Source organism: Pristiophorus japonicus, chromosome 4 (assembly GCF_044704955.1).
Source record: "Pristiophorus japonicus isolate sPriJap1 chromosome 4, sPriJap1.hap1, whole genome shotgun sequence".
NCBI classification, from domain to species: Eukaryota; Metazoa; Chordata; class Chondrichthyes; family Pristiophoridae; genus Pristiophorus; species Pristiophorus japonicus.
The window spans coordinates 296,766,764-296,781,738 of NC_091980.1; the positions used below are offsets into that span (position 1 = coordinate 296,766,764).

The 14,975-nt window shown below is 43.3% G+C and overlaps 1 protein-coding gene across 3 annotated transcripts in view; it reads left to right on the forward strand.

The window, feature by feature from the left end:
• Window positions 1-14,975, forward strand: part of entpd5a (ectonucleoside triphosphate diphosphohydrolase 5a) — an 82,345-nt gene that overhangs the window by 26,922 nt on the left and 40,448 nt on the right. For all 3 annotated transcript variants that reach the window (XM_070879602.1, XM_070879603.1, XM_070879604.1), the window contains 3 exons: window positions 4,997-5,073; window positions 6,178-6,321; window positions 7,608-7,683. In XM_070879602.1, coding sequence (XP_070735703.1) covers window positions 4,997-5,073; window positions 6,178-6,321; window positions 7,608-7,683 — 297 coding nt within the window. The remainder of the gene's footprint in view (window positions 1-4,996; window positions 5,074-6,177; window positions 6,322-7,607; window positions 7,684-14,975) is intronic.

Consider the following 14,975-nt stretch of genomic DNA (forward strand, 5'->3'; position numbering starts at 1 on the left):
TTGGGAGTCCAGTATTAAAGAAGCAGTAGCAGGACATTTTGAAAAGCAAAATTCGGTCAGGAAGAGTCAGCATGGATTTATGAAGGGGAAGTCATGTTTGACAAATTTGCTGGAGTTCTTTGAGGATGTAACAAACAGGGTGGATAAAGGGGCACCAGTGAATCTGGTGTATTTGGACTTCCAGAAGGCATTTGACAAGGTGCCACGTAAAAAGTTACTGCACAAGATAAAAGTTCACTGGGTTGGGGGTAATAATATTAGCATGGATACAGGATTGGCTAACTAACAGAGAACAAAGGGATAAATGGTTCATTCTCTGGTTGGCAACCAGTAACTAGTAGGGTGCTGCAGGGATCAGTGCTGGGACCCCAACTATTTACAATCTATATTAATGACTTGGAAGAACAGACTGAGTGTAACGTAACCAAGTTTGCTGACAATGCAAAGATGGGAGGAAAAGCAATGTGTGAGGAGGACACAAACCATCTGCAAAAGAACATAGACAGGCTAAGTGAGTGGGCAAAAATTTGGCAGATGGAGTATAATGTTGGAAAGTGTGAGGTCATGCACTTTGGCAGAAAAAATCAAAGAGCAAGTTATTATTTAAATGGAGAAAGATTGCAAAGTGCCGCAGTACATGAAACTCAGAAGGATAGTATGCAGGTACAGCAAGTGATCAGGAAGGCCAATGGTATCTAGGCCTTTATTGCAAAGGGGATGGAGTATAAAAGCAGGGAAGTCTATATAAGGTATTGGTGAGGCCACACCTGGAATACTGCGTGCAGTTTTGGTTTCCATATTTACGAAAGGATATACTTGCTGTGGAGGAAGTTCAAAGAAGGTTCACTAGGTTGATTCCGGGGATGAGGGGGTTGACTTATGAGGAAAGGTTGAGTAGGTTGGGCCTCTACTCATTGGAATTCAGAAGAATGAGAGGTGATCTTATTGAAACATATAAGATTATGAGGGGGCTTGACAAGGTGGTTGCAGAGAGGGTGTTTCCACTGATGGGGGAGAATAGAACTAGAGGGCACGATATTAGAGTAAGGGGCCGCCCATTTAAAACGGAGATGAGGAGAAATTTCTTCTGAAGGTTGTAAATCTGTGGACTTCGCTGCCCGAGAGCTGTGGAAGCTGGGACATTGAATAAATTTAAGACAGAAATAGACAGTTTCTTAAACGATAAGGGGTTAGGGGGAGCGGGCGGGGAAGTGGAGCTGAGTCCATGATCAAATCAGCCATTATCTTATTAAATGGCGGAGCAGGCTCGAGGGGCCCATATGGCTTACTCTTCCTATTTCTTATGTTCTTAATTTGTATTTTTACTATGTTAAAGGCGCTATATAATGTCCCAAGGTGCTTCACAGGAGTGTCATAAAACAAAACATTGATAGCGAGCCATATAAGGAGATACTGGGACGGATGACCAAACACTTAGTCAAAATAGTTACAGCACAGGAAGAGTCCATTCAGCCCGTCGAGCCTGTGCCAGCTCTCTGTAAGAGCACGTCAGCTCGTCCCATTTTCTCGCCCTTTCCCCGTAGCCCTGCAAACTTTTTCCTTCAGGTACTTATCCAATTCCCTTTTGATTGAGTCTGCCTCCACCACGCTTTCAGGCAGTGCATTCCAGATCATAACCACTAGTTGGGTTAAAAAAAAGTTTTTCCTCATGTCTCTTTTAGTTCTTCTGCCAATCACCTTAAATCTGTGTCTGAACTAACTGCGCAGATAGCAGTTAACGGGTATGATGTAATTGGCATCACGAGACATGGCTCCAGGGTGACCAAGGCTGGGAACTCAACATCCAGGGGTATTCAACATTTAGGAAGGATAGACAGAAAGGAAAAGGAGGCGGGGTGGCATTGCTGGTTAAAGTGGAAATTAATGCAATAGTAAGAAAGGACATTAGCTTGGATGATGTGGAATCTCTATGGGTGGAGCTACGGAATACCAAGGGGCAGAAAATGCTAGTGGGAGTTGTGTACAGACCACCAAACAGTAGTAGTAAGGTTGGGGACAGCATCAAACAAGAAATTAGGGATGCATGCAATAAAGGTACAGCAGTTATCATGTGTGACTTTAATTTACATATTGATTGGGTTAACCAAACTGGTAGCAATGCAGTGGAGGAGGATTTCCTGGAGTGTATTAGGGATGGTTTCTAGACCAATCTGTCGAGGAACCAACCAGGGAGCTGGCCATCCTAGACTGGGTGATGTGTAATGAGAAAGGACTAATTAGCAATCTTGTTGTGCAAGACCCCTTGGGGAAGAGTGACCATAACATGGTAGAATTCTTTATTAGGATGGAGAGTGACACAGTTAATTCAGAAACTAGGGTCCTAAACTTAAGGAAAGGTAACTTTGATGGTTTGAGGTGTGAATTGGCTAGAATAGACTGGCAAATGATACTTAAAGGGTTGACGGTGAATAGGCAATGGCAAACATTTAAAGATCACATGGATGAACTTCAGCAATTGCACATCCCTGTCTGGAGTAAAAATAAAACTGGGAAGGTGGCTCAACCGTGGCTAACAAGGGAAATTAAGGATGGTGTTAAATCCAAGGAAGAGGCATATAAATTGGCCAGAAAAAGCAGCAAACCTGATGACTGAGAGAAATTCAGAATTCAGCAGAGGAGGACAAAGGGTTTAATTAAGAGGGGGAAAATAGAGTATGAAAAGAAGTTTGCCAGGAACATTAAAAACTGATTGCAAAAGCTTCTATAGATATGTGAAGAGAAAAAGATTAGTGAAGACAAACGTAGGTCCCTTGCAGTCGGATTCAGGTGAATTTGTAATGGGGAACAAAGAAATGGCAGACCAATTGAACAAATACTTTGGTTCTGTCTTCATGAAGGAAGACACTAATAACCTTCCGGAAGTACTGGGGATAGTAGGTCTAAAGAGAAGGAGGAACTGAAGGATATCCTTATTAGGCGGGAAATTGTGTTCGGAAAATTGATGGGATTGAAGGCCGATAAATCGCCGGGGCCTGATAGTCTGCATCCCAGAGTACTTAAGGAAGTGGCCCTAGAAATAGTGGATGCATTGGTGATCATTTTCCAACAGTCTATCGACTCTGGATCAATTCCTATGGACTGGAGGGTAGCTAATATAACACCACTTAGAGAAAGCGGGTAATTATAGACCAGTTAGCCTGACATCAGTTGTGGGGAAAATGTTGGAATCAATTATTAAGGATGAAATAGCAGCGCATTTGGAAAGCAGTGATAGGATCGGTCCAAGTCAGCATGGATTTATGATGGGGAAATCATGCTTGACAAATCTTCTGGAATTTTTTGAGGATGCAACTAGTAGAGTGGACAAGGGAGAACCAGTGGATGTGGTGTATTTGGACTTTCAAAAGGCTTTTGACAAGGTCCCACACAAGAGATTGGTGTGCAAAATCAAAGCACATGGTATTGGTGGTAATATACTGATGTGGATAGAGAACTGGTTGGCAGACAGGAAGCAGTTGGCAGACAGGAGAGTTGGGATAAACGGGTCTCTTTCAGAATGGCAGGCAGTGACTAGTGGAGTGCTGCAGGGCTCAGTGCTGGGACCCCAGCTCTTTACAATATACATCAATGATTTGGATGAAGGAATTGAATATCTCTAAGTTTGCAGATGACACTAAACTGGGTGGCGGTGTGAGCGGTGAGGAGGATGCTAAGAGGCTGCAGGGTGACTTGGACAGATTAGGTGAGTGGGCAAATGCATGGCAGATGCAGTATAATGTGGATAAATGTGAGGTTATCCACTTTGGGGGCAAAAACGCGAAGACTGAATATTATCTGAATGGTGGCAGATTAGGAAAAGGGGGAGGTGCAACGAGACCTGGGTGTCATGGTTCATCAGTCATTGAAAGTTGGCATACAGATACAGCTGATGGTAAAGAAGGCAAATGGTATGTTGGCCTTCATAGCTAGGGGATTTGAATGTAGGAGCAGAGTGGTCTTACTGCAGTTGTACAGGGCCTTGGTGAGGCCTCACCTGGAATATTGTGTTCAGTTTTGGTGTCCTAATCTGAGGAAGGACGTTCTTGCTATTGAGGGAGTGCAGCAAAGGTTCACCAGACTGATTCCCGGGATGGCTGGACTGACCTATGAGGAGAGACTGGATCAACTGGGCCTTTATACATTGGAGTTTAGAAGGATGAGAGGAGATCTCATAGAAACATACAAGATTCTGACGGGACAGGTTAGAGGTGGGTAGATTGTTCCCGATGTTGGGGAAGTCCAGGACCAGGGGACACAGTCTTAGGATAAGGGGTAAGCCATTTAGGACTGAGATGAGGAGAAACTTCTTCACTCAGATTGTTAACCTGTGGAATTCCCTGCCGCAGAGAGTTGTTAATGCCAGTTAATTGGATATATTCAAGAGGGAGTTAGATATGGCCCTTACGGCTAAAGGGATCAAGGGGTATGGAGAGAAAGCAGGAAAGGGGTACTGAGGGAATGATCAGCCATGATCTTATTGAATGGTGGTGCAGGCTCGAAGGGCCGAATGGCCTACTCCTGCACCTATTTTCTATGTCTTTGTTTCTATGTGTCCTCTGGTCCTCGACCCTTCCACCAATGGGAACAGTTTCTCTCTATCTACTCTGTTTAGACCCCTCATGTTTTTAAACACCTCTATCCAATCTCCTCTAAACCTTCTCTGCTCAAAGAGGTAGGTTTTAAGAAATGCCTTAAAGGAGGAGAGAGAGTTAGAAAGGCTGAGAGGTTTAGGGAGGAAATTCTAGAGCCTAGGGTCCTGGCAGCTTAATTGGTCATTCGTCTCATTGCTGTTGGTGGAATCTTGCTCGGTACAAAATGGTTCTGTGTTTGCCTGCGTAAGTTGCTGCATTTCGGGGTAATTCATTGACTATTAAATCGTTTGAGTGATGTGATAAGATACTATGTAAAAGCATAAGGTACCCAATCTGAGACGCATGCTTTCCACAGAATTCGCTGTAGTCTACAAATAAGTAACCAATATGTTTTTTTTAAACAGAACCCCCTCAATTGGACAGTGAAATCTTTGAATCAGTAAAACCTGGTCTGTCTGCCTATGTAGATGACCCTGAGCAGGTTGGTACTGCATTTCTCTCTGGGTGAATCAAATTCTTCAGTTGGCTTGCAAATCACAGTCTTGCACAAGTTTGCATGTTCTGTAGTATAATAAATCCGTGCAGTCAGAAGCAACTGTAATGCAGCCAGTTGTCTCTCCAAATGTGACTCTTCAGATTGCTGGTTTGATCTAGACAGGACGCTCTATTAACACCTGTTCTAATAACCATGTGTAAAGGTTAACATTGTGCATTTTAACTGCTGCATGCAAGAGACGGAATTCCAGGTTGCATAAATGCAAGTTTGTTTGTTCCTGTTCCTTTCCCATTTCATTTTTCTTGTTCTTTTCCTTTCTGGGAGAGTGTGAGAAGAATAAGCATAGAGTCCTTTCCTTTTTCTTTTGACATCTGATAAATGTACACTGCTTGGGAGGTTCCCAAAGCTTTCCACTGCTAGTGGTTTTCCTCGCCTCGTGTCTGGGTTTGTTGTAGACTAGTGGCTGCCATGATAAGTCAATGTCTCCACGTCTGTATCACAGGACCACCAAGATGGTAGAAGGTAAACTAGATGAACTGTTGTGTTTTTTTCATATCACAGTTCTGATGTTCTTTCCTTGGTTGTGTGGAGGGGGCTGGGGGAGAAATTCCACAAGTCACACAGTGCTTCGCTAGTGGTATTCAATGCTTGGGTTTTTTTTGACTGGTGCAGTTCTAGCAGCTCTTGTGTCCCTAGAAAAATATCAAGACCACTAGCTTGTGGCTGCAATGGGGAAAATGGACAGAATTGTTGAATCCAATTCTCAAAATAGCAAGTACTTGCTGTTGGTTTAGTGACCAAATATGTAGGTCCAGCTTGAGCAATAGTGACTCTTGTGGTGTTTCCGTCGTCATCTTGTAGAAGACTGACTGCATTTTAACAAATTTCAAACCAGTTTGAAATATAAAAAGGCATTGTGCAAAGACAAACAGTGCCTATCTTCATTAGCAACTAAGTGTTGACATGAAGCTTTGTTTATTATGCTACAGTTTGTTTCTGTGCCCCAGTAACCAGCTCTGGTACACTCAGTGAGTAGTGTTGAACAGACAGAGGGAGGCCTGTTGTTTAAAGTACTGTGTTGTATTTTAGGGTGCGGAGACTGTGCGTGAACTACTGGATGTGGCAAAGCAGACAATACCGTCAACTCATTGGCATACTACCCCTGTGGTACTAAAAGCCACGGCAGGACTGCGCCTGCTTCCTGAGCAGAAAGCACAAGCTTTGCTATTAGAGGTGGGACCTTGGAATACATCAGTGCCATCGTAGAAACTCAGCAGCATTGATGCAGTATTTACTTGTAATTACATGGAAATAAGCCAAATTTGGTATGTTGTGCTACTCTGGTGTCTTGGTATTAAACGTTTACAGGCCAAGCCAGGCCTGTGGTTTAGTTTTCATGGAGCATTAATGGGGGAGACGGAATCACAGAATGTGATCCCCAAAATGCAAGTAAAATCCTGGAATCTTAAATGGAATGTGACTCTTCCAGTTACTGTGAATCAGTGGCCCTGTTACAGCTTTTGCACCATTACCATCCAAGCTCTAACACTTTGAAGACTAAGAAATGGTATGATGCCTGGAACTGTGCCATCTTATGAGGGAAAAGTATTGCTTATGACCGAGGAGAAGTCCACAACCCGGACTGATCTGTCTTTTCGACTAAAGCAGCAGAAATCAATACACTAACTAGATAGAGATGAGAGATATCCATAACTTGCTCTATGCTAAATTAGATGATTTAACTCCGACAGTGATAGTCGGGTGGGGGAAATACGCCAGGTATCCTACTCTGTATTGCTGTCAACAGAGTCAGCTGATAATGTGTGAGACCTAGATCAGGTTCAGTGATGATGCTCCCTGTGATCAAATAGCTTGTTGACATTCACTATCTAGACTAGCAGGTATGCTGGTTTAGTGGTTATGTCACTGGACCAGAGGCATGGACTAATTATCCAGAAAACCTGGGTTCAAAACTCACCGTGGCAATTTTTTAATCTGGAAATAAAAAGTCTTTGTCAATAAAACTGACCATGAATCTGTCATTAAAAACCCAACTTGTTCACTAATGTCCTTTTTGGGGAATGAAATCTGCCGATATTACCCATTCTGGCCTGTATGTAACTATGACTCTTAACTGCCTAACAAGCCACTCCGTAGCAAAGCACACGTGGTTCAAGGCAAAGGCCTATCACCACTCACCACCTTCTCAGGACAGCTAGGGATGGGCAATAAATACTGGCCTTGCTAGCATCACCCACATCCCGAGAACGAACTTGCTTGTGTGTGGTACTGAAGGGCAGCTGGCACTCTGGGGACTCTATCCCAGTAGAGAGAGCCATTATCAGCAGAGATGGGAACAGAATTGGGGGGAGGGGGAGGGAATTGGGAGAAATGTTTTTTTGTGGAGGGGAGGTGGGGAAGCACTATAAATGAGAATCTAACCTTGAGGGAGATGGACGAAACCATATGGTTATAGTGTAAAATAAATCTAATTGTACTGATGTGTGTTCTCAACCTAGGTCCAGGAACTATTTGAGGATTCCCCTTTTCTGGTACCAGATGACTGTGTTAGTATAATGAATGGCACATATGAAGGTTTGTACCGAAATGTGTTTGCCTTTTGTATTTTCTCTAGCAGCTGAAAATTGTGTGAGTATTGGGGGTTAGTGCTGGAGAATCAGCCATTTCCTGCTGGGATTGCAAGGGACCATCTAATTCTGTGACCCTATATAAATGTCATGAACAATTAACCGTCACTTGAAGGCTACATTCGTTATGCTGAGTTATGATAATTCAAGTTGCACTGTGATTTAGACATTGTTACTTGTATTACATTAGTGTTTGCTTTCTCAACAAACATAATATAAGAAATAGGAACAGGAGTAGGCCATACGGTCCCTCGAGCCTGCTCCACCATTCAATAAGATCATGGCTGATCTGATCATGGACTCAGCTCCACTTTCCTGCCTGCTCCCCATCAATATCCCAGCTTCCACAGCTCTCTGAGGCAGCGAATTCGACAGATTTACAGCCCTCTGAGAGAAGAAATTTCTCCTCATCTTGGTTTTAAATGGGCTCCTTATTCTAAAATCATACCCTCTAGTTCTAGCGGTTAAAGGAAAGGGTGGGTGGGGAGCCTGGTTTGCCGCACGATCTTTTCGCTGCCTGCGCTTGATTTCTGCATGCTCTCGGCGACGAAACTCGAGGAGCTCAGCACCCTCCCAGATGCATTTCCTCCACTTAGGGTGGTCTTTGGCCAGGGACTCCCAGGTGTCAGTGGGGATGTCGCACTTTATCAGGGAGGCTTTGAGGGTGTCCTAGTAACGTTTTCGCTACCCACCTTTGGCTCGTTTGCTGTGGACGAGTTCTAAGTAGAGCGCTTGCTTTGGGAGTCTCTTGTCTGGCATCGAACTATGCGGAGCTGATCAAATGTGCTCAGTGCTTCAATGCTGGGGATGTTGGCCTGGACGAGGACGCTAATGTTGGTACATCTGTCCTCCCAGGGGATTTGTAGGATCTTGCGGAGACAGATGAGAGATGCTTGTGTATTGGATGCTGGATTGTATTGGACTTGGTTATGATTGCTCCTGTGGTCAATTGCCCCCTGTACTCTCTGCTTTGACATGAAGACCAGCCATTTGGGTGAGCTATTGGAAGATATACTAACTGTTATATCTCACTCCAGCATGTGTTGCTGGGTTCAATAGAGGGTTGGTAAGAGGAGGAAATGGAAAGGAAAACTGGAGGGGGGAAATAAAATAATAGACGCAATCAGAGTTAATAATGTGTGTTAATCATCCAAAAGTATAATGTCGTGTTCCACAGCCAGCTCTACCTCTTCCCAACCCTTCCACTGCCTCTTTATTGGAAGACTGCTTGTCTGAAATCCATTCCTGGATGAGCTGACATTTCCTCCAATTAAACATTGGTATGACTGAAGCCTGTGTCTTTGGTTCCCGACACAATTTCCATTCCCTAGCCACCGATTCCCTGCCTGCTGTCTCAAGCTGAAGCAGACTGTTCACAACCTTGTGTTCTATTTGTTCCTGAGCTGAACCTCCGATCCCATATCCACTCCATCATAAAGACCGCCTACTTCCTGCCCCGTTATATCTTCCATCTCCGTCCATGCCTCAGCCCATCTGCTACTGAAACCCTCATTCATACTATACCTCCAGACCCGACTGTTTCAATGTTCTCCTGTATGTCCTCCCATCTTCCACTCTCTAAACTTAAGCTGATCCAATTCCATTCACCCCTGTGCTTGCTAACCTACACTGGCTCCTGGGCCAGCAACACCTCGATTTTAAAATTCCCATCCTCTTGTTCAAATCCCCCCCCCATGGCCTCGTCCCTCCCTATCTCTGTATCGTGCTCCAGCCATACAAGCCTCTGAGAACTCTGCACTCGTCCAACTTGAGCAGTCCCCATTTCCTTTGCCTCACTAGTGTTGGCCATGACTTCAGCCATCTAGGCCCTAAGCTCTGGAATTTCTTCATTAAACCTCACCATCTCGCCTCCTTAAAACCTACCTCTTTGACCATGCTTTTGGTCATCTGTCTTAATGTCGTCTCCTTTTCCTCGAAGGGCTGAATGGCCTACTCCTGCACCTATTTTCTATGTTTAGCTCAGTTTCAATCTTTACCTGATTACGCTGTTGTGAATGAAGCGCCTTGGAACGTTTTAGTATGTTAAAGGTGTTATGCGAGTTATTGCACTGGTAAATTGATATCATGGAATCTTAATTCAATTACTCTTTGAGGATTGGAGAGCAGCATTCAAGTTTTTTTTTCTTTTCCAATTATTTGGAACAGGAGTAGGCCATTTAGTCCCTCGGGCCTGTTCCACCATTCAGTGAGATCATGGCTGACCTGCGACCTAACTCCATATACCTGCCTTTGCCCCATATTCCTTAATACCTTTGGTAAACAGAAATCTATCATCCTCCAATTTAAAATTAACAATTGATCTAGCATCAACTGCCGTTTGTGGGAGAGTTCCAAACTTCTACTACCCTTTGCATGTAGAAGTGTTTTCTAACTTCACTTCTGAAAGGTCTGGCGTTAATTTTTAGGCTATGTCCCCTAGTCCTAGACTGCCCAACCAGCGGAAATGGTTTCTCTCTCTCTCTCTCTCTCCAGCCTATCAGTTCCCCATAATATCATGAAAACTTCAATCAAATCACCCTTTATCTTCTAAATTCCAGGGAATACAACCCTCATTTGTGTAATTTCTCCTTATAATTTAACCTTTAGAGTCTAGGTATCATTCTGGTAAACCTATGCTGCACTCCCTCCAAAGCCAATATATTCTTCCTAAGATGTGGTGCCCAGAATAGAACACACTACTCTAGGTGTTGTAACTTTAGAACCCTCGAGGAGATTAAATAATTTGAAAAGGATCAACTAAAATACTAAATATGTTTGTGTTCAAGGATTAGGATAATTGGGTGTTTCTCACTTCTGGTTCTGTTAACAAAGGTTTATTGTGATGATCAGCAATCACATCACCTTACATAAAAAGCTTTTTTTTAAAGGCATGTTCATTCAGATAGAGGAAGGTTAACTAATTGGGTAGTTTTGTCAAATTTTGATTTGAATCCCTGACCCAAATTCAGTAGAATTCATTTCACTTGTCTCTGTAATTTCAAATTTCAGTGTGTACTATAGAAAGTGCATAGCTACTTGGTATACTGGTAAACCCAAATTTGTTGACCGTGTAAAAGGCTTTATGGCCTTGGCCTTTGTTTCCCATGGATTGTGAAACCACTTAATAGCTTTGATTATCTTGTTTATGAAAAGAAGGGTTTGGAACTGATTCAACTAAATAAAGTGGTTTCTGTCTTTGGATCAGGGAGCTAACTGAGGGAGCTGTAAATGTTTTCAGTAAAGAAAGACTTGCATTTATATAGCGTCTTTCACAACCACCGGACGTCCCAAAGTGCTGTACAACCAATTAAGAAATTTTGAAGTGTAGTCACTGTTGTAATGTAGGAGGAAGTCATACAGCACAGAACCTGTGCCGGCTCTTTGAAAGAGCTATCCAATTAGTCCCATTCGCCTGCTATTTCCCTGCAAATCTATCCTTTTTCAAGTTTATATCCAATTCCTTTTTCAGTTTCCACCACCCATTCAGGCAGTAACCATTTGCTGCATAATTAAATTAATAAATAAATTCTTCTCCATCTCTCCTTCCCTCCAACTTTTTTCCCAATTATCTTTTTATTGAAAGGCAAGTGTTTGTATTAAGGAGAGAAACGTGATCTAAAAAATCAATAGGGGTGAGTGCAGAAAGAGACGATTATAATAAGATAAAGAAGCTATAAACTAAATGAATCTTGAGTACATTAATCTGGTTGAAGTACTTATAAAAATGTATAGACCAATTCTTGATCCATTAGGATAATGCTGGAAGTGCAGTGATCCAGTGAGTCCGAGAGGAAATCCTAAACAAAGGACCAAGTTGGGAGGGCTGAAGAGTTGCCTCCTGTTCTGAGAAACATAGAAAGTAGGTGCAGAAGTAGGCCATTCGGCTCTTCGAGCCTGCACCACCATTCAATATGATCATGGCTGATGCAACTTCAGTACCCCATTCCTGCTTTCTCTCCATACCCCTTGATCCCTTTAGCCATAAGGGCTACATCTAACTCCCTTTTGAATATATCTAACAAGCTGGCATCAACAACTTTCTGTGGTAGCGAATTCCACAGATTCACAATTCTGAGTGAAGAAGTTTCTCCTCATCTCGGTCCTAAATGGCTTACCCCTTATCCTTAGACTGTGACCCCTTGTTCTGGACTTCCCCCAACATCGGGAACATACTTCCTATATCTAACCTGTCCAATCCCGTCAGAATTTTATATGTTTCTATGAGATCCCCTCTCATTCTTCTAAATTCCAGTGAATATAAGCCTAGTCGATCCAGTCTTTCTTCATATGTCAGTCCTGCCATCCCGGGAATCAGTCTGGTGAACCTTTGCTGCACTCCCTCAACAGCAAGAATGTCCTTCCTCAGATTAGGAGACCAAAACTGCACACAATACTCAAGGTGTGGTCTCGCCAAGGCCCTGTACAACTGCAGTAAGACCTTCCTGCTCCTATACTCAAACCCCTTGCTATGAAGGCCAGAATGCCATTTGCTTTCTTTACTGCCTACTGTACCTGCATGCCAACCTTCAATCACTGATGAACCATGACACCAGGTCTCGTTGCACCTCCCCTTTTACTAATCTGTAACCATTCAGATAATAATCAACCTTCCTGTTTTTGCCACCAAATTGGATAACCTCACACTTATCCACATTATACTGCATCTGCCATGCATTTGCCCATTCACCTAACCTGTCAAAGTCCCCCTGCAGCCTCCTAGCATCCTCCTTGCAGTTCGCAATGCCACCCAGCTTAGTGTCATCTGCAAACTTGGAGATATTACATTCAATTCCTTTGTCTAAATCATTAATATATATTGTAAATAGCTGGGGTCCCAGCACTGAACCCTGCGGCACCCCACTAGTCACTGCCATTCTGAAAAGGACCCGTTTATTCCCACTCTTTGCTTCCTGTCTGCCAACCAGTTCTCTATCCACGTCAATATATTACCGCCAATACCATGTGCCTTAACTTTGCACACCAATCTCTTGGGTTTGACCTTTTTAAAAGCCTTTTGAAAGTCCAAATACACTACATCCACTGGTTCTCCCTTATCTACTCTACTAGTTACATCCTCAAAAAACTCTAGAAGATTTGTTAAGCATGATTTCCCTTTCATAAATCCATGCTGACTTGGACTGATCCTGTCACTGCTTTCCAAATGCGCTGCTATTACATCTTTAATAATTGATTCCAGCATTTTCCCCACCACCGATGTCAGACTTAACCGGTCTATAATTCCCTGTTTTCTCTCCCTCCTTTTTAAAAAAAGTGGTGTTCGACTAACTACCCTCCAATCCATTGGAACTGAACCAGAGTCCATGAAATGTTCGAAAATGACCACCAATGCATCTACTATTTCTAGGGCCACTTTCTTAAGTACTCTGGGATGCAGACTATCGGGCCTTGGGGATTTATCGGCCTTCAGTCCTTTCAATTTCCCTAACACCATTTCCTGATTAATAAGGATTTCCCTCAGTTCCCCCTTCTCGCCAGACCCTCAGTCCCCTAGTATTTTCAGGAGGTTATTCGTGTCTCCCTTAGTGAAGACAGAACCAAAGTATTTGTTCAATTGGTCTGCCATTTCCTTGTTTCCCATTATGAATTCCCCTGATTCTGACTGCAAGGAACCTACATTAGTCCTCACTAAACCTTTTTCTCTTCACATATCTATAAAAGCTTTTGCAGTCAGTTTTTATGTTCCCTACAAGCTTACTCTCATACTCTATTTTCCCCCTCCTAATTAAACCATTAGTTCTCCTCTGCTGAATTTTAAATTTCTCCCAGTCCTCAGGTGTGCTGCTTTTTCTGGCCAATTTATATGCCTCTTCCTTGGATTTAACACTTTCCCTAATTTCCCTTGTTAGCCACGGTTGAGCCACCTTCCCTCTTTTATTCTTACGCCACACAGGGATGTACAATTGTTGTAGTTCATCCATGTGATCTTTAAATGTCTGATATTGCCTATCCACCGTCAACCCTTTAAGTATCATTCTCCAGTCTATCCTAGCCAATTCACGTCTCATACCGTCGAAGTTTCCCTTCTTTAAGTTCAGGACCCTAGTCTCTGAATTAACTGTCACTCTCCATCTTAATGAAGAATTCTACCATATTATAGTCACTCTTCCCCAAGGGGCTCCGCACGACCAGATTGCTAATTAACCCTCTCTCGTTACACAAGACCCAGTCTAGGATGGCCTGCTCTCGAGTTGGTTCCTCGACATATTGGTCTAGAAAACCATCCCTTATACACTCCAGGAAATCCTCCTCCACAGTAGTGCTACCAGTTTGGTTAGCCCAATCAATATGCAGATTAAAGTCACCCATGATAACTGCTGTACCCTTATTGCACGAGTCCCTAATTTCCTGTTTGATGCCATCCCCAACCTCCCTACTACTGTTTGGTGGTCTGTACACAACTCCCTCTAATGTTTTCTGCCCTTTGGTGTTTCACAGCTCTACCCATATAGATTCCACATCATCCACGCTAATGTCCTTCCTTACTATTGCGTTAATCTCCTCTTTAACCAGTAACACTACCCCACCTCCTTTTCCTTCTTGTCTGTCCTTCCTGAATATTGAATACCCCGGGATGTTGAGTTCCTAGCCTTGGTTACCTTGGAACCATGTCTCCGTAATCCCAATTACATCATATCCGTTAACAGCTATCTGCGCAGTCAATTCATCCACCTTATTACGAATACTTTCTCGCATTGAGACTCAGAGCCTTCACTCTTTGTCCTTTTAGGATTATGTTTTTTTAACACTCTTTGTTCTTTTAGGATTATGTTGTAATGTGGCTCTTTTTGATTTTTGCCCTTGATTTCTCTGTCCTCCACTCTTGCTTTTCTCCTTCCTAACTTTTGCTTCTGCCCCCTTTTTACTTCCCTCTGCCTCCCTGCATAGATTCCCATCCCCCTGCCTTTTTAGTTTAAACCCTCCCCAACAGCACTAGCAAACACTCCACCTAGGACATTGATTCCGGTCCTGCCCAGGTGCAGAGCGTCCGGTTTGTACTGGTCCCACCTCCCCCAGAACCGGTTCCAATGTCCCAGGAATTTGAATCCCTCCCCCCTACACCATTCCTCAAGCCACGTATTCATCTGAGCTCTCCTGCAATTCCTACTCTTACTAGCATGTGGCACTGGTAGCAATCGTGAAATTACTACCTCCTGAGGTCCTACTTTTTAATTTAACTCCTAGCTCCCTAAATTAAGCTTGTAGGACGTCATCCCATTT